The 22734-nt window shown below is 38.1% G+C and overlaps 1 protein-coding gene across 7 annotated transcripts in view; it reads right to left on the bottom strand.

Moving 5' to 3' along the window:
• The window catches only part of CADPS2 (calcium dependent secretion activator 2), a 536766-nt gene that overhangs the window by 319366 nt on the left and 194666 nt on the right, over positions 1-22734 (bottom strand). For all 7 annotated transcript variants that reach the window (XM_081147044.1, XM_081147045.1, XM_081147046.1 and 4 more), the window contains exon 4: positions 3717-3797. In XM_081147044.1, the coding sequence (XP_081003170.1) occupies positions 3717-3797 (81 nt within the window). The remainder of the gene's footprint in view (positions 1-3716; positions 3798-22734) is intronic.

Below are 22734 nucleotides of genomic sequence, written 5' to 3'. Positions count from 1 at the left end.
CTGAGTTTCTTGCCTGCTGTCCTGCCCTGCAGATTTTGAATTCAAGACTATAGCATCAGCTCTTACCTGAATTTCAAGCCTACTACCTACCTTGCCCTACAGGTTTTGGACTTGTCAGCCCCTATAACCACATGATCCAATTTCTATAAATCAAATCAATCAATCAATTAATGTTTCTCTTTACATACATAATTATATAGATATATAGATACATATCCCTGTGTATGTATGTATTGCATGCATATATATACACATAAAATTATATATATATATATATTTTGCATCTATACTCACGTCCATAAAAACAAAACCAATAGGAGATCATATGTCTATATTGGTTCTGTTTCTCTGGAGAACTTTGATTAATTCAGGGAGCAAAAGCATGTGAATGTCAGGGGAAAACCACTGCAAGAAGGGGAAGTAACCAAAGCAAAGACCCTGTGGCAGGAAGACCAAGAAGGCTGACACAGCTGTAGTGGACTGAGCAGAAGTGAGAGCTTAATGGGCCACTACTAGGTCAGGGAAGTAGCAAAGGCCAGATCATGAAGGACTCTGCAGGCCACTGTGGGAACTTCTTATTTTACTCTCAGTGATAAGGGGAAAGGTTTTGTGCAGAGAATCACTGGCTGCCCAGTTGATGGGGCAGAGGTGGAAGCTAGGAGCCTAGCCAAAGGACAGAATGATTGTCCAGGTGAGAGATACAATGGTAATTGGATCAGAGTGGGAGGTGGAAAACAGTGACAACTGTTAAATTCTGGAAACATTTTGAACAGAGATGTAAGTGGGTTTCCTAATAAATTTGGCATGAAGTATGAGAAAAATAAAGTCAAAGATTATTCCAAGTTTCTAGACTGAATAACTGGAAATATAGCACTGCCAAGAACTCGCCTACCCTGACCACTTGCTGGAAAATTGTAACCACCTTTCCTCTCTGTTGTATTTCCTAAATAGCATATGATCACCTTCCACAATTCAGTTATGGGGCTTTCCCAAACAAAATTTAAGCTTCACCAGGGCATGGCAGAAATATTTTTGTCTGATTGTTATCCTAAGACAACTATATTTGTCTGGATCAATCCCAAGTGCTTAAAACAGTGCCTGGCTATTTTAATAGTTATTCAATAAATATTTTGGCTCCAAAAGGTTAAATAACTTGTCTAATGTTATATATCTAGGAAACAATGATGATTGATTTGACCACAGGTTTTTCTGGCCTAGTCCACATTTTTTCTACTATTTTCTTGGCTGAAATATTAAAATCAGTATTTCTACCCCTTCAAACAGAGATTTCTGCCCTGTGGTTTTATTAGATTGTGTTGCTGTGCAGTGTAGTAGGATGTGTTACTGATTGTCTACTACTAACTATTAATACACACTTCCAGATTTATCAGACTGAAGAGGCTGTGGGGGTCTAAGAGAGAGGGGCCAGGCTCTGGAGTCAAAAGACAAAGGTTTGAGGCCTGCCTCCACCACTTACTTGTTATATAATCTTGATGAAATCAATCATCTTTCCTAAACCTTGATCTGCTTGTCTATAAAATAAATTCATTGTATCATCTGTCTTTGTGGGTTAATAGGATTAGTGCAGAGATATAATCCAACAAGGTAAGTTATAATTAGCTCTATAAATATTTTATGAAGATGGCTTAAATTTGGTGAAATAGAAGGTGGAACAATTAAACATGCTCTATCTGTTATGGCAATAGTCTGTTCAACAAAGGCATCTTATTTTTGTGTTTTTTCCTTCCAATCCCATTGGCTTCACTTCCTTCTCCACATTTTCTACTTTATCACATTTCTGATAAAACCAACCAGGGTCTCCTCAAACAGAAGCCTCTGAATGTGCATCCCTGACCCCTGTCCTCTGACTCAGTCCACAGGTTAACACACATTCTCCTCTGCAATCAGAGACATGAGAATATATAGAAGGCTCTCCCTTCGGTTCCGTAAACCCTTTAGAAAATCATCTATATTTTATTCTAAAGCCTCAGATATTCAGCCAGGCCACTGGAGAAGCAATTCCAATCTATGACAATGGACACAGTCTCAAGTACAATCTACATACAAGCAGGCACTTTACGAATGCTGAGCACAGGTGCAGAGGCCCGCCCCATGGTGTCTGGCACATTCTCTCTCAGCCTCAGGTCTTTAAGAAAAGCGAATGCCCTTCCAATCAGCTGCCAATTTAGGTTAGGGTTTCAAGGAAAATGTTGTTCTCTCTAAAGCTTCCAAAGGCCTCGAGCTTCTTGATTTCTATCCTATGAAGTCCATATTCAAATCTTGAGAATTATGTGGTGCCTCTCTAGAAATCCAGAGGTTGGTAACAGGGCAAACTGTGCTGCCAAACACTGCTCTTTTTGTGAATGTAATGCTTTAGCCCTCAATTCACATCATCCTATGACTTCTCTCCTCTAGAGATTATTCCTTATACAGGGGTGGGCAAAATTAGGTTTATAGCTGTCTGTATGGAAAAAGATACGCAGGTTGTGATTACTACAGTAGCAAGTAAACTGCTTCATGAACTCACAACTGTAAGTCTACTTTTGCCCACCCCATATATCTCTGACTTGGTCTTTACAACATACTATCATCTCTATTACCCAATTTCCCTTAATTTTTTCCCTTTACCTCCAATTTCTCAACTTTGTTATTGAATTGACATTTAGATAAACACAGTAGCAGTATTCTTAAAACTTACAGATTCATAAATACATATTTTATTTGCAAAAGAAAAAATGCAATTATTACATCAATATAAGATGTGTCTTCTCAAATGTTAAAAAACTTCAATATCTTGATTTGGGAGGTAGTTACACAGGGTGTATACACATATATTGAGCTGTAAATGAAAGATCTGTGCACTTTACTGTATACATGTTACACCTATTTTTTTAATGAAGGAAAATCCCTAAATAGAGAGGATTCTGCAGAGACACAGAGAGGAGGAGAGGAAGAGAATTTATCTATCAAATATTCAATATTTTTGCTTAGCAGAAGGGAAAGGGGGAAAAAAACTTATTCTCAATATGATCAATAGCATTATAACCTCAAGTCTACTGGGAGGGACTAAAATTTTGGTACCACTTAAGTAAATTAATGTATCCATTAACTAAGAATAACTTAGAGAATGAATCCCATTCTCTCTAACACGTCTTAAATATTAAAAAGAAGCTCATGGCTTTTGTTTGAAATCTATTTCTGTTTGTAGAAACACAGTGATTGCATAGATAAAGTAACTACGATATTGTATTGAATGCACTCTAACTGCCAGACTTTGTAGTAGAAACTTCAAATTATATTTTTCATCCACTCAATCATTCAATCAAATATTAGTTGAACCTACTGTGTGCCAAGCACTGTGCTGGACACTGAGGTATATAATTTCACAGGAAGAAGATTTTTCTCCCTGGTAATATTATTTTTAGTGCAATATTAAAATTCATGTAAATCTGGCAGTTTGAGAAATTTAGGCATTGTTTTAAGGATAATCTACAAAAGTTATTATATTTAAACACTTCGCATACACGGATGGATATATAAAATAGAGAATGTGCTCTATTAAGATAATATACATTCCGGTATTTTGGCTTAAGAGATAGGCATGTTAAGGAAAAAATGATAAAATTATGCTGGCATTATCTATAAAAACTCTTTTAGCTACAAAAATCTAGGTAAAGAGAGAAATGTTGTATAGTATATCAAAGTTAATAATTTACCTTTGCCATTTTCTCTGCCAACTGCAACCGACCATCAAGTTCCCTCCTGATCTGGGCTGCTTGTTCATCTGCATTATCCAACTTCAAAAAAAAAACACACAAAAAAACTCAGAAATTATACATATGTGATTACTTAATTACAGTGACCTACAGATTAAAGTAAAACCTAAATGACTCAAAACTTTCTAAAATAAATTTTCTCAGCTACCTATTAAAAAGAGAACAATAAAGGCTGTTTAATTAGAATGGCTGACCAATTAAACTTCTTGGGCACTTACCATTGTGCTTTTGTTCACAAAAAAATTAATAAATCTCTAAGGTTAATAGCTCAGTTTACCAAAAACTCTAATTATAATAATTCTCCACCCAAACCGTATACAACAGCTCTAAACCAAAAAGTCCTCATTTCCTTCAGATTTCATTAAGTTGTCGTTAAGTTTATTGAGCTCACCCTTCTGTCTTCATGAAGGTCAATCCTAAATAGTTCCATATAGATACATCTCATGATTTGTTCTTTCGAATTCCGAGAATGCATTTCTGGACTGTGAGATACTGAGTAACGCTTCACTTCTTTCTTTGTTCTTTTAGAAAACAGTCTCTTCATTTTTATAACAAGTTTGTATTAGTGCTAAACTATAAAAGTACTATTTGATTGATATAATTTTCTACCATTCAAGTTCTTCATATATGCCTCATTCTAGTACCAACAAACTCACACTGCCAAGACATGCTTCCATTCTTTCACAGACTGGGACCACATTAAAATTCCACTCTTGTTCTAAATTAGATTGAAAGCCAAAAAAAAAAAGCATGCTATCACCATTTTTAAGATATCTTCCATTTACATGGAAAATTACTTTCATTTCTCCACTGAAATAATCCTCAACTTTTTCTATAACTTCCTGTAACTTGCCTCATGATTCCTTTCCCCCCAAGTATTCATTCAATTCTCCTTTATTAATCCATTAAAAAACCTGTTAAACTGAAGCAGACCTATGAGTCATGCACAATATGGGAAGCACTGGTGGCTATGGATGTGAAGCATGCAGACATTTCTCTGAACTCATTCCTTCCCCTCTTCCATTCCTATCATTAAGAAACCTGCACCACACAAGACAACCATGCCTTACTAAAGATCAATCTAAGATGGGATTAGCACTGAGTACAATATTAAACACCCAGGAGAGTACAGATTTGTCCATTTGTTAAATAACTAACAAACTGACCATGTTACCCTTTAAAAACTGCCTTAGGAAAAGGTAAGTAGGAGCAAACCAGGTCAGCGGGATGATGGTGTTGGAATGTATATGGAGAGTAAAGAAAAGGGGGAGATGTTCAAGTAAGAGGGCACCAAAAGTCTGGAGTTGAGACTAGACACAATGGTTTGGGAAATTAAATACTCTGGGGTTGGAGGAAGGGGGACTTGGGAGATGAGCCTGGAGAGACGGGTAGGGCTACTTTATAAGCCAATCTTCACATTAGGAACTATGAAGTTGGTTCCAACACCAATGAGAAGTCATTAAAAGGTTTTACCTCTTTTGTAGAAAGATATCATAAAAAAGAAAAGGAAGGGAATTGCATGGAGCTAAAAATGTGGTCAACTGTTACACAGCTTTTCAGCAGTGGAACACAGAGGAGGGGTGGGAAATCAGATCACCAAGCAAAGAAATAATAAAGCAATGTTTACATTCCACCCCCCCCCCAAAAAAAAAAGCTGAATGACATGATCAGATCTGAGCTTTGGAAAGGAAAGATCACTCTGCCTCCAGCATAAACAGAAAGTCTATTTGTTTAGTTAAAAGAAAGATCTGTGGTTACCTTTCTAAAAAATATGTTCCTAAGTTGATTTTAAAAATTAAATTTATGGAATACTATGCAGCTGTAAAGAAGAATCTTGTACCCTTTGGGACAGTATGGATGGACCTAGAGAAAATTATGCTCAGTGAAATAAGCCAGGCAGCGAAAGACAAATATCACATGATCTTGCTTATACGTGGAACCTAAAGAACTTATTTTAATAAACTGATGAACAGAATAGATTCAATGACATGGAAGCATAGATGAGACTGACGAATGTCAGAGGGATGGAGGAGAGTGGGTGAGTGGAGGGGGAGAGAGTAACTAAAGAATTTATATGCATATATGCACAACCCAAGGACATGGACAATGGTGCAGAGAGGAACTGGGGAGGGGGATGGGACGGGGTGGACCGGGTCACTGGGGAGAAAAAGGGACATCTGTAATATTTTAAACAAAAATAAAATCTAAAATATAAAAAAATAAATTAAATTCATTTTAAAACAAGGTTAAAAATTGGCAAGATCTTTATAAACTAAATCCTTATTGTAAAGGAGTTTCTATGTCATCTCAAAAACGAATACACCTATAAATTAAACTTTATCATAGGTCTGTATGTATATGAAAAAAACAATATATACAGAACTCGATGCTACCCATGGTCTCAGGCTGATCCACTGGGGGGAGGGGGGGTGTCTCATAAAGTACCCCTGCAGGTAAGGGGACTACTGTAATGTCATGTCATATAAATGGCATGCCTATATACCCAGTTGATCAAGCCCAAAACCTAGGTTTCATCATTGACCTCTTTCCCTCACAACCTGCATCCAATCCAATCTAGAGTAATGTAGAGTAAAACCTAGAACCACATAGTTGAGGCAGACCAGAATTCAGGTACTGTGAGTCCTTGACTAAGACACTCTCTACTTTTTAGTGTGGTGGAGCGTTTCCCTAGCTACTTCAAGTACATTTCATTTGGCAAGTATCGTTGTACATACTGTCACGGTGAAAATAAGTTGTTGTTTTTTTGAACCCTCCAGAGAACTTGGTTTTGCATAACACCTCCACCCCACTCCCAACTCCCAACCCCCACCCCCACCCCCAAAAATAAGAGAAGAAAAAAGAAAAGCCTGAATGGACGGTTTGTAGGTGGGAGGCATCAGACTTTAAAATGGTGCTGACACACCTGACTCTAGTGCCAGATTTGAGCTAATGGAGTTTGTGGCAGGGGCCAGAGGCAAGTCCTCACTCCACAAGGACTTCACCTTAACTCCATTTTCTTTTACTTTAAATTCCTGATTTCAACACTTTATGCAATGATAAATTACTTACCTCACACATGTCCTTTCTTGGTACAGAATATTTTCCAAGTCTTTTAAAGAGGCTCATTCAACCCTGACAATAACAGATGCCCAAATGTATCTTTATTCTCTTCAATGCCTCTAGTACCTGTTACACAGAGGCTTTTACCACTTATCAAAATATTACACTGGTTTGACAAACATTTAGCACAGAAAATACAGTTTTATTTTCCTCCTGTTCATTACACAGGGATTACTGTTCCCACACTCAAGATTTCTCTGGGCTAGGGAGTTTTTAACCTGAACCTGTGGAAGTCTATGAACCCATTCCAGTTGTGGGGAAAAACTGGTAGAGATATGTATTTTTTTTCCTTGGGGAATTGTTTAAATTTCATAGCTTACCAAAGATTCTCAAAGGGGTGGTTAACACAAAAGAGGTAGAAAGCCATGTTCTAGGAGAATCTTCTGTATAGAAGCTTTTATTTGTTTGTTCTAAATGAGGTAGTAATGGCTTTCAAACATAAGCCATGGAAAATGGCCAGCTCAGACCTACACATCATCAATCCTACCCTTACAGAGATTTGTTAAATTCTTTGGAAAGGGACAGTAGGACTTAGGCTCTTAACAATGTTGACTTGAATGGCTCATGACTGCTTTGTTAACTCTGCTCTATTCTACAGTCTGTACAGCAAGGGCTATTGCAAACTCTTCAGTAGCTACAAAAATTGTGGCCTTACAGAAGTTTACACTTTATAAAGATGACAGTAAAAACTGTATGTAAAACAATATAATTGATACAAGAAAGCTACTGGTCAAGTACTGTGGGAATTCAGTGATAGATGTTTTTCCTGGCTTACAGTATCACGATGGGTTTGTGAAGATGGAAATATTAAAAATGGAGTTGGAGGGGTAGAGAAAATGTTGACCTCATGCAGCAGTCTATTAGTCTTGACTTGCAAATCTCAAACTTCTTGCATTCTATGGAAACAGCTCTGAGAAGAGAGGTCTCAGAGATGACCAGCAAATCCCCCTTTGCAGAAGCCCTGGAGAGGACCAAAAACCTGTGTTGGTGGCCAAGTACCTGGCAGTTAAGAAAATTTTAAACACACCACAAGATTAGCTTTACTACGTTTAACCCAACAGCTCCATTTTATAACTTGCGATATCATTCTTGTAGTGCTTTAAAAACTATAAGTATCAAATACTTGGATTCATTAAATCTCATATTTTAAAGAAAAAAAGATCTTTTAAAAGGGCCTTTCACACAGCACTATTAAGCATCACTGCCCTCTGTGATTAATCTATTTTCTAGAACCAGGATAACTGTCTTTATCTTAATATTGTCAATCACTAGACAGGGGATTAATGGCTGTGTTTTTCCATACTGAAGCCTTTGTACATGCTAACTCTAGTGTCAATTGTGTCCTTCTTTCACCCACCGACAAAATCAATTCTTTTTTTTTTCCCCCTCTGTGATCCCACTCTAATTATGGCGTAACTCTTTTCAGACATATTATATTGTTTTATTCTTCTAATATTCATCTTTATCTTTTAACATTAAAAACACAAAATAGACTAGGATTTGCACTGTCATGAAAATTTAGTGTTTCCCCTAAGATAAATTCATGTGCTGGTCCACTGTATTTATATTATCTGTAAATCTGGTAAGTTACAAATATTCCATCATGAAAAATAACCAACACAAACCTAACACTAATTCCAAAAGAACGCTCTAACCAACACTTTACCACATAATTTTCTAGTTGCCCAGTATTTGATTTATATTGACAGTGCCATATGCATGGGTTTTCCAACATAGCCTTAAAACACTGACCAAAAGCTTTAGGTATTAGCAAATTACTTTATCAATACACCTGTTAATTCTCCACCATCATCTGAATCACAAATTATATATATCATAAAGACAGTGCATAACTCTAACCTACTGACTCTGATCATTCCTGATTTATGTGCTGACCCACTCGCTCTCTCAGCCTACAAGCACATATTGGCCCTTGGTTGTTCTAGACATCAGTGTCTGCAGTCATTTCTCAATACAATGTCTCTCTCCTGAGTTCCAGCTCTCCATCTCCAATTGAAGGCAAAGCATTTCCTTTCAAGCACCCCACCCCAATGACCTCAAAGTAAAACTGAACTGATCTTCTTTACTATCCACTCTTCACTTGGGTCCATTTCTACATGATTCTGACTACACTAATCAGGCTAAAATCTCACAGGGATGGAGGGATGAAGGGATGGGAGGAGAAAGGAGAAGAGGGAGTAAATGATGAGAACAAATAAATATGAGAGAGATGATACCCAAACACCATAAGCCTAGTATTCAGGTTCTCCCATGTTTTACACCAATCTAATTTCCTAACCTCTTGGATAATTCCATTATCTATACAAATTAGTTCTTTCATTGTTCAGCAAATATGTTACACTTTCCAATCATTCACGTATATAATCATTTTTTTATTTTTCTATTACAGTAGACATAAAATATTACATTAGTTGCGGGTATATACCCCAGTTTAGACATTACAAAACTTTCATCCCCAAAAACCTCATACCTTCCAGACAATGAACATAGTTATTAGAATATTATTGACTATATTTCCTATGTTGTTCTTTACACCCTCATGTATACACTATAACTACTAATTTGTACTAATAAATCTCTTCACCTTTTTCACCCATCCTCCCAATTGCCCTCCCATCCAGCAACCATCAAAATGTTCTATGAGTCTGTTTCTGTTCTATTTGTTCATTTAATTTTTAGATTCAATTGTTAATAGATATGTATTTATTGCCATATCATTGTTCATATAATTTATCTTTTTTCTTTCCTCTTCTAAAGAAGATCTTTTAACATTTCATGCAATGCTGGTTTGGTGATGATGAACTCCTTTAGTTTTTTTTTTGTCTGGGAAGATCTTTATGTGTCCTTTAATTCTAAATGATAGCTTTGCTAGGTAGAGTAATCTTGATTGTAGGTCCTTGATTTTCATCACTTAGAATATTTCCTGCCACTCTCTTCTGGCCTACAAAGTTTCTGTTGAGGAATCAGCTGACAGTCTTATGGGACCTCCATTGAGGTAACTAACTGCTTTTCTTTTGCTGCATTTAAGATTCTCTCTTTGTCTTTAACCTTTGGCATTTTAATTATGATCTGTCTTGGGGTGGGCCTCTTTGGATTCATCTTTTTTGGGACTCTCCTCACATCCTGAACTTGTATGTCTATTTCTTTCACACGGTAAGGGAAGTTTTTTCTCATTATTTTTTCAAATAGGTTTTCAAATTATTTCTCCCTCCAGCAACCCCAAGATGGGAGTGTTGGTAAGCTTGGCGTTGTCCTAGAGCTCCTTATCCTATCTTCCCATTTTTGGATTGCTTTTTCTTTCTGCTGTTCTGATTGGGTGTTTTTCTCCTTTCTCATATTCCAAATTGCTGATTTGATTCTTGGTGTCCTCTACTCTACCGCTGATTCCCTGTAAATTATTCTTCATTTCAGGTAGTGTAGACTTCAATTCTGACTGGTCATTTTTTATTTTGTTACTGTTCTAAGTTCCTTGAAGTTCTGATTAAGTTCCATGAACATCCTTATAACCACTGTTTTGAACTGTGTCTGGTAGTTTGCTTGCTTCCATTTCATTTCGTTCTTTCTCTAGAAATTTCTCCTGTTCTTTCATTTGCAGCATGTTTTGTTTTCTCTGCATTTTGGCTACTTCCCTGTATCTGTGTCTCTATGTATTAGGTATAGCTGCTATGTCTCTCAGTCTTGGTGGAGTGGCCTTGTGTAGTAGGTGTCCTTTAGGGCCCAGTGGCTCAGCCTCCACAGTCACCTGAGCTGGAAATTCCAGGACTGTGTGCACTGTCCTGTTGTTGTTGAGCCTTGATTGCTCTTGGCATCACTGGGAGGAACTGACCTCCAGGCTAATTGGCTGTGAGGACCAGCTGCAAATACAGCAGAAGAGCTGCTGTGCAGGAACAGACTCTAAGAAGCAGGACTTGCTTCACTGGGGCTTTGGTGCTCAAAGAGTTCACCTCTTGAGTGTGTCACTCATGGAGGTAGTAGAGTTGTAATCTGGCATGCTCTGAAGCTGACTGCCAGGTGCACTCCCCTGGGGCCTCCTGGGAGGTGCAAAATTAGCCACTGCCTATGCTCTGCCTGGGGCCATCCAGCATGAGCTACAGAGCAATCTGCAGGTGGCTGCTACTTATGGTGGGCTTGGAGGAACCCAAGAGAGGCAAAACTGTGAACCAAGGCAGGCTGCTGCTAGTGCTGGTCGTAGGGCCACATATCGAGAGGTATGGGGCACACTGTGGCCAGCTACTGCATGTTTGAGAGATTTTAGAAAATTCCAAAGCATGAGGCAACAGAGGCCAGTTGTGAAAAAGCCACTGAAAATGATTTGGATGAGCTGGACATTTAGGTTAGGCTGGGTTTCAGGGAATCACCAAGGCAGGACAAACAGTGTGAGCCAGGTTGACGGAGACTCAGATATGGCTCCTGCCTGGCGGCTCTGTGGTGGGGAGAGCTTAGCAAAGGAAAAATGGTTACTGCCAGCACTTTTATGTGGGAGAAAAAGAGCCCCCTCAGCTCTTGCCCTGATGCCAGACAATTTAGTTCCTCCCTGTAACTCTGTGATTCCTTTCAAGCTGCTGCCCCAATGCTAAAGCTCAGAGGGAGTGAGGCCAAGAAGTCTGTGTCCAGGCCCTTTACAAGGAATTCCTGGGACTCCAGTGGCCTCCATGTCACTCAGCCACAACCCCTGGTTTTTATAGCCCAGAGATACAGGGAATTCTCTTCCAGCACTGGAACCCTGGGCTGAAGGGTCTGGTGTGTCTGGGACCCCCATTCCACAGGGGGACTGTCCACAGCCAAGACATCCCTCCAGAGTCAAAACTGCCACCATGTGAGTGTGCGAACAGCCCATTCTGCATCTCTGCCCCTCCTACCATTCTCTATGTGGCTTCCTCCTTACTTCCTAATTGTAGGATTTCCATTCAGCCAGATTTCAGGCAGTTTTGAATAATGGTTGTTCCATAGTTTAGCTGTAATTTTGATGGGGATTTGGGAGGATGCAAGTACTGGATTTACGTATGCTACATCTTAACCAGAAGCCTCCCGATCAAATATTTTGCTTGTGTTTCTCCTGCCTGGGACTCTCTTCTTACATACCTTCATTGTCCAGATCAACCTCCAAATCATCTAAAAAGACTACTTAACCAATCACTTAGTAACAAATCAGGTACTATCTAATAACATATAGTTGATGGTTATCTTACTGTTGAACTTCTCCGATATTATGGCTTCTACTTCAAACAGCAATGTATGCCTGCTATTAGAACACCCTACCCTAACAAAATCCATCTCCAGTGGTGGGACATACATAACTAGTCTCAATTTCAATGCATATAAGAAGAATAATTCCTGCCCGGCCAGGCGTGGCTCAGCGGTTGAGCATTGACCTAGGATCCAGGCAATCGGCATTCAACTCCCAGTCAGGGCACATGCCCGGGTTGCGGGCTCGATCAATGACTCTCTTATCATTGATGTTTCTGTCTCTCCCTCTCCTTTCCTCTCTCTGAAATCAATAAAGATATATTAAAAAAAAAAAAAAAGAAGAAGAAGAAGAATTCGAAGAATTCCTGTATTTAACAGGTTCTTGGACCCAGGAGATTAAAGATGGCAGTGGACTGAGTGGAAGCTACACTGACACTCTCCAGCGATCAAACTGGAATTACAACTAAAATATAGCAAAATCAGCCTGAATAATCAACTGAAAATGAGCTACAGAGTACCCTCATAACCAAGGAGGAAAAGTGGAAACCACACAGAGAATGGTAGGAAGTATGGAGGTGCAAGAGGGCTGGCTGGGCTAGCAGTTAGCAGCTGAAGGTCCAGAGGAATATCTCAGCTACAGGGGGTTCCAACTGAGAATTCTGGGGCCTAGACCCCAGGTTGGGCTTCCTAGCCAAGAGCACCAGAACTGAGAATGGTGCCCACATAACAACTGGTTGTGAAAAACAGCAGGGTTTCTGCCTTCCAGGGAGAGCTGGCTGGAACTGCAGGCACTCTCTTAAACAGCCAATGCACAGAGTTTTGTGCACAGCCACTCACCTTGGGCTTCAGCAGAGGGAGGGCAGAGTGGACTGGGGCTGTGCAAGGAGAATCTAAGGTTGTGGGCTTTGGATAGTGGTATCAGAAGGCACTCACCTGGATTCCTGTGCCAAGTCATTCCCCATATAGCAGAGGACATCTTTCTCAGGAAGACAACAGGCTGCTTTTGCCTGGGTGTGGAGGAAGGGGAAGCAATTGTCCCACCCTGCTGGAAAACCTCTCACCCTACCAATAGGAGTTTCTACAGCCTGAGGTTAATGAAGAGAATCAGATTAATCAGTCTGCAGGCAGAGACAGACCTCAGAGTGCTTTGAGTCTTTGCCTAATCTGCTTCGGGACCCTGACCTTGGAAAAGCAGACTTTGGTGTGCATCTTGGTCCTGTCCAACTGCACCCAGCCCCAGCAGAGGGACCTCAAGCCGAGGGTTGTTGATAGCTCCAAACAGGGTAACTGAGAGCCAGTCATAAACTGTTCCTGACATTGGCCTGCACTAGAGACCCTCCAAAAGATTGAGAGTCCTAGCAGATCTACCTAATACAAAGAAACAAACTGAAACAGGCAGCCAAAATGGGGAGACAAAAAACAAGCCCCAAATGAGAAAGAAGAGAAGTCTCCAGAAAAATAGCTAAATGAAACAAAGATAAACAATCTATCATATACAGTTCAGAATACTGATTGTAAGGACGAAAAAAGATACAGAAACTATGAAGGAAATGAAGAATGACATAGCAGAAATAAAGAATACATTGGAAGGAATAAACAGCAGATTAGAGGAAGTTGAGGATTAGATCAATGAATTAGAAGACAGGATAGAAAAAAATCACTCAATTAGAGATCCAAAAAGAAAAAAACAATTAAGAAACAGGAGAACAGTCTGAAGTAACTGTGGGACAACATGAAATGTAACAATATTTGCATTATAGGAGTGTCAAAAGAGGTCAAAAGTAAGCAAGGGTTAGAGGACCTGTTTGAAGAAATAATAGCAGAAAACTTCACTAACCTGGTCAAGGAAAAAGTCACACAGGCTCAGGAGGCACAGAGAGCCCCAAGCAAGAAGAACCCAAAGAGCCCAGATGCCTCGTAATTAAAATGCCAAGAATTCAAGTCAAAGAGAGAATCTTAAAGGAAGCTAGAGAAGAGCAATCTGTTAACACAAAGGAGCTACCATAAGGCTGTCAGCTGACTTCTCATCAGAAACTCTACAGGCCAGAAGGGAATGGCATAAAGTATTCAAGGTAATGGAAAACAAGAACCTGAAACCAAGACTACTATATCCAGCAAGACTATCATTCAAGATTGATGGTGAAATAAAGAGCTTCCCAGACCAAAAAAAAAAGGCTAAAGGAGTTTATCACCACCAAACCAGCATTGCAGGAAATGTTAAACGGACTGCTGTAATTAGAAGTAGAAATGGGGGGGGAGGGGGGAGAAATAGACATCAAGAATTAAAATGGCAATAGATAAGTATCTATCAATAATAACCTTAAATGTAAATGGATTAAATGCCCCAATAAAAAGACATAGGGTGGCTGAATGGATAAGAAAAAATGATCCAAATATATGCTGTCTATAAGAGACCCACCTCAGGACAAAAGACTAACACAGTTTCTATGATACTGAAAATGAAAAAAAAGCTGGGGTAGGAATACTCACATCAGACAAAACAGTCTTCAAATTGAAGACCATAACAAGATAAGAAAGGGCATTAAATAATACTAAAGGGGTCCATCCAACAATAGGATATTACCCTGATAAACATATATGCACCCAATATAAGAGCACCTAAATTTTTAAAAAAATCTTCTAGAGGACTTTAAGGGAGAGATTGACAGCAATACAGTCATACTAGGGGACTTCAGCACTCCACTGACTTCACTGGATAGGTCTTCCAGACAAAAAATCAGCAAGGAAACAGTGACCCTAAATAACACAGTAGATCAGATGAATTTAATTGACATTTACAAAACATTCCATTCCAAAGCTGCAGAATATACATTCTTCTCAAAGATAAACATTCTCAAAGATAAACCATATGTAAGGACACAAAACAAGTCTCTACAAATTCAAGAAAATTGAAATCATATCAAGCATCTTCTCAGACCACAATGGCATGAAATCAGAAATCAACTACAATAAAAACACTTAAAAACATTCAAACAAATGGAGGCTAAATAGCATGTTTTTAAACAATGAATGGGTTACCAAAGAGGTCAAGAAAGAAATAAAAAAATTCCTGGAAATAAATGAAAATGAACACGTAACAACTCCAAATCTTGGGACACAATGAAAGCAGTCCTGAGAGGGAAGTTTATAGCCCTACAAGCCTACCTCAAAAAACAAGAAAAACTTCTAAGAGGCTATCCAACCCTACAACTTAAAGACTTAGAAAGAGAGCAACAAGAAAAGTCCAGAGTAAGTGGAAGGAAGGAAATAAAGATCAGAGCAGAAATAAATGACATTGAGAATAAAAAATAAAAAAAATACAAAAGATCAATGAACCAAGAGCTGGTTCTTTGAAAAGGTAAACCAGGTTGATGAACCTTTAGCCAGACTAATGAAGAAACAAAGACAGAGGACCCAAATAAACAAAATCAGAAATGGAAGAGGTGAAGTGACAACTGACCCAACAGAAATACAAAGGATTATAAGAAAATACTACGAACAACTATATGCCACCAATCTGGACAACCTGGATGAAACTAATTAATTGCTACAAAAATACAACCTTCCAATAATCAATCAGGAAGAGTTAGAAAACCTGAATAGACCAATAACTGCTGATGAAGTTGAAGCTATAATCAAAGGGCTCCCAACACACAAAAGCCCTGGTCCAGATGGCTTCACAGGGGAGTTTTACCAAACATTCAAAGAAGAGCTAACACCTACCCTCCTAAAACTATTCCAAAAAATCCAAGAGGAAGGAACACTTACAAGCTCTTTTTACAAGGCCAGCATTAGCCTATTTCCAAAACCAGTTAAAGACACTACAAATAAAGATAATTACAGGCCAATATGCCTTATGAACATAGATGCTAAAATCCTCAACAAAATATTAGCAAATTGGATCCAGCAATATATCAAAAAGATCATACACCATGACCAACTGGGATTTATTCCAGGGATACAAGGCTGGTACAGTATTCACAAATCAATAAACGTCATACATCACCTAAAAAAGCTGAAAGGCAAAAATCATGTGATCTTATCAAAAGATGCAGAAAAAGCATTCAATAAAATCCAACACCCATTTTTGATAAAAACTCTCAGCAAAGTGAGAATAGAGGGAGCATACCTCAACATAATAAAGGCCATATATGACAAACCTACAGCAAACATCATACTCCATGGGGAAAAACTAAAATAATCTCCCCTACGAACAGGGGCAAGGCAGGGGTGTCCACTTTCACCACTCATATTCAACATAGTATTAGAGGTCCTAGCCACAGAGATCAGACAAAAACAAAACATAAAAGGCATCCAAACTGGAAAGGAGGAAGTAAAACTGCCATTATTTGCAGATGACATGATATTGTACATAAAAAATCCTAAAGACTCCACCAAAAAAATACTGGATTTAATAAATGAATTTGGCAAGGTAGCATGATACAAAATTAACACCCAGAAGTGAATGGCATTTTTATACACAAATAATGTACTCTCAGAAAGAAAAACAAAACAAAACAAAAATCCCATTTACCACTGCAACAAAAAAATTTAAATACTTAAGGATAAATTTAACCAAGAAGGTAAAACCTGTAGGACATTGCAAAAAAGAGATAGAGAAAGATATAAACAAAAGGAAGAATATACCATGTTCATGGATTGAAAGAATTAACATCATTAAAATGTCCATACTACTCAAAACAATCTATACATTCAATGCAATCCCTAGTAAAATACCAACAGCACATTTTACAGATCCAGAACAAACACTTAGTAAATTGATATGGAACCAAAAAACACCCCAACTAGCCACAGCAATCTTGAGAAAGAAGAACAAAGTAGGAGGGATCACAATACCAGATATCAAGTTATACTATAAAGACACTGCAATCAAAACAGCCTGGTACTGCCACAAGAACAGACATATAGATCAGTGCAAAAGAACAGAGAACTCAGAAATCTACCCAATCCACTATGCTCAATCAATATTTGACAAAAGGAGGCAAGAGGAAACAGTGGAGTAAATGGTGTTGGGAAAATTGGTCAGGTACATGCAAAAACATGAAACTAGACAACCAACTTACACCATACACAAAAATAAACTTAAGATGGATAAAATACTTAAATGTAAGACGTGAAACCATAAAATCCTAGAAGGAAAAGTAGGCTGCAAAATCTCAGACATCTCACATAGCAATATGTTTGCCAATACATCTCCAAGGCAAGAGAAACAAAGGAGAAAGTAAACAAATGGGACTGCATCAATATAAAAAGCTTCTGCACAGCAAAAGAAACCATCAACAAAACGAAAACGTAGCCCACTGTATGGGAGAATGTATTTGCCAACAACACATCTGATAAAGGGTTAATATCAAAATATACAAGGAACTCATACAACTTAACAAAAGAAGACAAACAATCCAATTAAAAATAGGCAAAGAACCTAAATAGACATTTCTCCAAAGAGGACATAGAGATGGCCAAGAGACATATGAAAAAATGCTCAAGGTCACTAATTATCAGAGAGATGCAAATTAAAGCCATAATGAGGTATCATTTCACACCTGAAAGAATGGCTACCATCAACAAATCAACTAAAGACAAGTGCTGGCGAGGGTGTGAAGAAAAGGGAACTGTAGTACACTGCTGGTGGGAATACAAACTGGTGCAGCCACTATAGAAAGCAGTATGGAGGTTCCTTAAAAAAATTAAAAATGGAACTGCCATTTGACCCACTGATCCCATTTCTAGGAATATATCCTAAGAAACCTGAAACACCAATCAGAAAGAACTTATGCACTTCTATGTTCATAGCAGTGTAATTTACAATAGCTAATATCTGGAAGCAGCCCAAGTGCCCATCAGTAGATGAGTCGATAAAAAAGCAGTGTGGTACATTTACACTATGGAATACTATGCATCTGCAAAGAAAGACCGCTTTCCCTTTGGGACAGCATGGATGGACCTGGAAAGGTTTATGCTAAGTGAAATAAGCCAGAGAAAGACAAGTATCACATGATATCACTCATATGTGGAATGTAATAAACAAAATAAACTGATGAATGAAATAGATCCAGAGACATAAAAGCATGGAACAGACTGAGGGATCTCAGAGGGAAGGAAGGGATGGGGGAATGAGTGGGGAGAGATTAATCCAATAACTTTTATGTTTATAAGCATAACCCATGGACACAGACATTGGTATGGGGAAGGCCTGGGGGTGGAGTGGATGTGGGATGGAAGGGTTTAATTGGGGGGGAAATGGGGACATTTGTAATGCTTTCAACAATAAAGATTAAAAAAAAGAAAAGTTCTTGGACCCTAACATCCCCTCCACACTGACCCATCTTCTTTGAAGTAATCTCCTTCAAAAACAAAAACAAAAACAAAAAGCCCTTCCTCCCTTTTTCTTGACCATGGAGGATAAGCCAACAACTACAAGGTAACTAAAATTCATTTTGTAATTTCATACAACAAAGAGAACAAGAGGAAATGAAGTTGTTCTCTTATTCTGAAGAGTGCATTGCCTGTATGATGTTATATATGAATCAAGTAGCATTCTGTCTGCTGTAGGAAAAGATTTTAGAGAATTCCCTTATATCTACCTTCTAAATTATGTATAAAAAACCTAACTCAGAAATAGCAGTTCTGCCATGGATTCTCACAGAGTCTTAAAAATGCATTTCCCAAACCACACTTTCTTTTGAATACTTAAAACTAGGGAAAAGATAAATGAGTTAATTAGATATAAAATTACCCTATGTGAACTGAGCTAAACTATATTAAATAATAGATCAAATGTTCAAAAGCAAGAATATATGAAATTTAACCTCAAACATAAAAGCCCTGGGACTTCAACAGCCTGGAGAATATGCATGCATATTCTCTAAAATGGTAGATATAATTTGGCAAATTTTTACACATCATGAAATTTTCTTAAGTATTTTGTTTGGTATTAACATTTTATCTTCTGGACAAAAATTATGAGCTAATATTTTCAATAAATTATTTACTAACTATACTCACCCCAATAAGACAGTTGAATATACATTCATGATAATGAAATAATGCTGAAATTGAGAAAGTTTAGCACTAAATAAAATAACACATATACTATCAGTGTTATTAGAGAACCTAGCCAGAGAAGATTAGAACTCTAGCCTTGTCAGTACTAATAAGAGGTAAATTTATATAGAACTTACTATATGTTAGGGACTATTCTAAGTTTCTTTTTTAATTATTAAATTTATTGGGGTTTAACACTGGTTAATAACATTATATAAGTTTCAAGTGTACAACTTTATAATACAACATGTGTATACTTTATTGTGTGCTCACCACCCAAAGTCTAGATTCCCATCACCATATATCTGATCCCCTTTTCCTCTGGCAACCACCAGGCTGTTGTCTGTATGAGTTTGTTTTGTTTTTTCATTTGTTGCTTTTTGTTTTGTATCCACATATGAGTGAAAACATGGTTCTTGTCCTTTCCTGACATATTTCACTTAGCATAATACTCTCAATATCCATTCAAGTTGTCACAAATGGCAATGTTTAAGTTTTACAAACGTCATTGAATTTAACCTAAGAGAAACCCTATGGAACAGGTCTCATCATTATCCCATTTTAGCGATGAAAAATCTGAGACACAGATTGGTTTAAGCAATTTCCCAGGGTCAGGGTCATACAGTTAATAAATGGCAAGGCCAGGGTTTGAATCCTGCAGTTGGACTCTGGGTTCAACTTAACCACCTCACACTCCTTCACAATGCCTCCCACTCAACTTTCATTCTTTCTGCCACGGTCATTCACTATCTATGAGGGCCCACAATAACAAACACATTAAATATTACTATACAATTAACGACACACAGGTTAAAAACTTATCTGATGCTCAAGTTGTTAAAATGCAATGAGAGAGGCACATGTAAATAAAGTTGATTATGACAAAACTTTGGGTACATTAGGGAATTATAAATTCCTCTTTATTTCCATTCCCTCAATATTTAAGAAAAATGACTAGGGGCAAGAACAAGGAAACCTTTGTGGAAGAGGTGGAATTTCTCAAGTCTTGAAAAATGCAGAAGGGGGATGCCAAGTGAAGAGAATAATATGAGACAAAATTAAAATTCAAGAAAATACTGGTTATGCGTTAGGAACAGGGAGTGATTCAGTTTTCCTGGAACATGGGGTGTGTAAAGAATTGCTATATGTCAAAGAACATAAGACAGGCAGGTGGGGCCTCACTGTGTAGTTGCTGAAAGCCTGGCCAAGGGGTATAGGACTTCATTCTGTTGACAAAGAGAGGAACCTTTTTTTCTTCTTTATTCAAATTTGGGTCATGATGAGAATGAGATAACATTAATCCAGCAACAAAAATATGTAGAGTTGGAAAGGAGAAGCAGATAGGAGGTTACAGCCTTGCTCCCTGTGGGAGGTACTGAAGTCTGAGATCTGGTGAGAAAATGAGTAGGCAGATAATGCAATATTATGGAGGAAGGAGCAGTACCAGGTAATTGTTTGGGCTGGGAAGGCAATAAAAAAGGAAAGGTTCAGGGTTATTAGTCAAAAGGTTGAACATACATAAATAGAAATAGATCCAGGTTTATGACGGAAAAAAATGGCATTTTGAACATATTAAATTTGAGGCATTTCAAATCCATCAGTTTCCCATACACGATAGTGATACAGAGTGGAAAGGGTGAAAGGCAGTGATTAAAAAAAAATAAAAAAATTACTATACATTTTTTGTGTATCACTGCAGTATTTCCCAGCAGATCTAATTCAGTGCAACAATCCCAATAGCATCTAATTTCTAAAACAAAACATGGTAGTAAACTTATCTATATTTTTCAAACACTATTGCTCTTGGTACTATACTATTGCAATTTAACCCAGTTATTAATACCTGGAAAGGAGCAAAGAGAAGGCCATTACATAGGCATGCCCAGTCAAGTCTGGGTGATATAGGGAAGGTACTTGTCTGTCAGTCACACCTGGGAACAGGTCACTGGCCAGAGTAGGTGTGACCACTGCAAGCATGTGATATTTAATCTCCTAATCAAAGGAGTTTTCTCTCTTGGCACTCTTGCCACTTGGTGTGTTGCTCTTGACTCCTGGATTGCGGGGGCTCTCACACTCCTACATTCGCCTGCATGGCCTACAGCCATGTGAGCCCCACACAATGGACTGATGGACTGTAACTAGCCTAGTGCTGTACTGGACCCAGCTTCACCACAGAATGGAAAATTTGGACACTGGCTTTGCTTTTAGCTCTACTGAATCCCCAGTTGCACATCTTCTCGGACTGGACTAAGGGAAATGGGACTTTGGAAACCCAAGGATGTAATTCTATGCAATTAAAAATCACTCATCCTCACATGCAAGTCTCAGAAAATCCTTTTACTCGAGATATCTTAAGAACCGCACTCCCACTAGCAATGGAGAAAGCTCATCCATGCATTTCTCTGATAACAATACCACATATAAAGTGAGTTCACAAACTTCTGATGATTCATAGAATGATATATGAGCCTTATTCATTTGGAGACCTTCATATGAGAATCATGAAAGAACTTTGCAAATAGGAAATGACATCATTTTAAACATTTAATATGAGAGGCCTTTTTACCAGTTTGTAACAAATAGCTAGAATCAATCACTGTCCATTACACAAGTAGCATCTTACTAAGATAAAGATCAGTTGACCCTGTTGTATCTAAAGTGATTCGGGCAAAAGGAAGTATTTTTTTCTAGTCTAAAGCAAAGAAGATTTAGGATATTATGACCTTGATAATCAGCTAAAAGCATTAACTATCACTGGGAACTCTTTTGTGAGTGTATGTAAATCCCTTTTCCTCGGCCTTTTCAAATTGCTTTAAAACAACAACAACACACACATACACCATAATTTAAGGTTATTATTGATACGTCCTTATTTATTGCCATTTTTATTCTTTATGCCTGTGTTCTTCTCTCTCTGTGTTTCTTCTTACAACAGTCCCTTTAGCATTTCTTGCAGTGCTGGTTTGGTGGCAATAAACTCCTTTAGCCTTTTTTACAATACTGCAGTGAAGGCCTGGGGAGGGGGCAGGAGTGGGAAGGAGGAGGTCAGTGGGGGAAATAGAGGGACATCTGTAACACTTTCAACAATAAAGATAAAAAAATAACAAAAAAAATTAAAAAGCACTTTATAAAAACAAAAGTTGTTCTGACCATCTACCAGAAGAAACAGGCATAAGGTTTTGTGGGCCATACATTTCTGAAAGCCAGTAATAATAAACAATTAAGGACAAAGGTTGATGCTGTGAGCCTGGCACATAGTAAGTGCCCCATTAATTTTTAATAAAATTACTCAATGTACTATAGAGAAGGAACTAATATAATGTTCTTTGTTACTGACTGATTCCCTGGAAGTTTTTCCATTAACTCTATTTTTTTGCCTTCTTGCTTCTTCTCTTAATCCACTCCAAGCAGGTTTGCTCCCAACCACTCCATGGAGTCTCCCCTTGCCAAAGTCAACAATATTTTCCACCTTGACAAGTTAAAGGGTCACTTCATTGTCATCTTTCCTGACATCTGAGCAGTAGTGGCAGATAAACACTCTCCCCCTTGAAACGTCTTCTCTTGG

Source organism: Miniopterus schreibersii (assembly GCF_964146895.1).
Source record: "Miniopterus schreibersii genome assembly, chromosome: 9".
NCBI classification, from domain to species: domain Eukaryota; kingdom Metazoa; phylum Chordata; class Mammalia; order Chiroptera; family Miniopteridae; genus Miniopterus; species Miniopterus schreibersii.
Note: the sequence above shows the minus strand (reverse complement) of the source record. Positions and strands in the feature narration are given on the sequence as shown.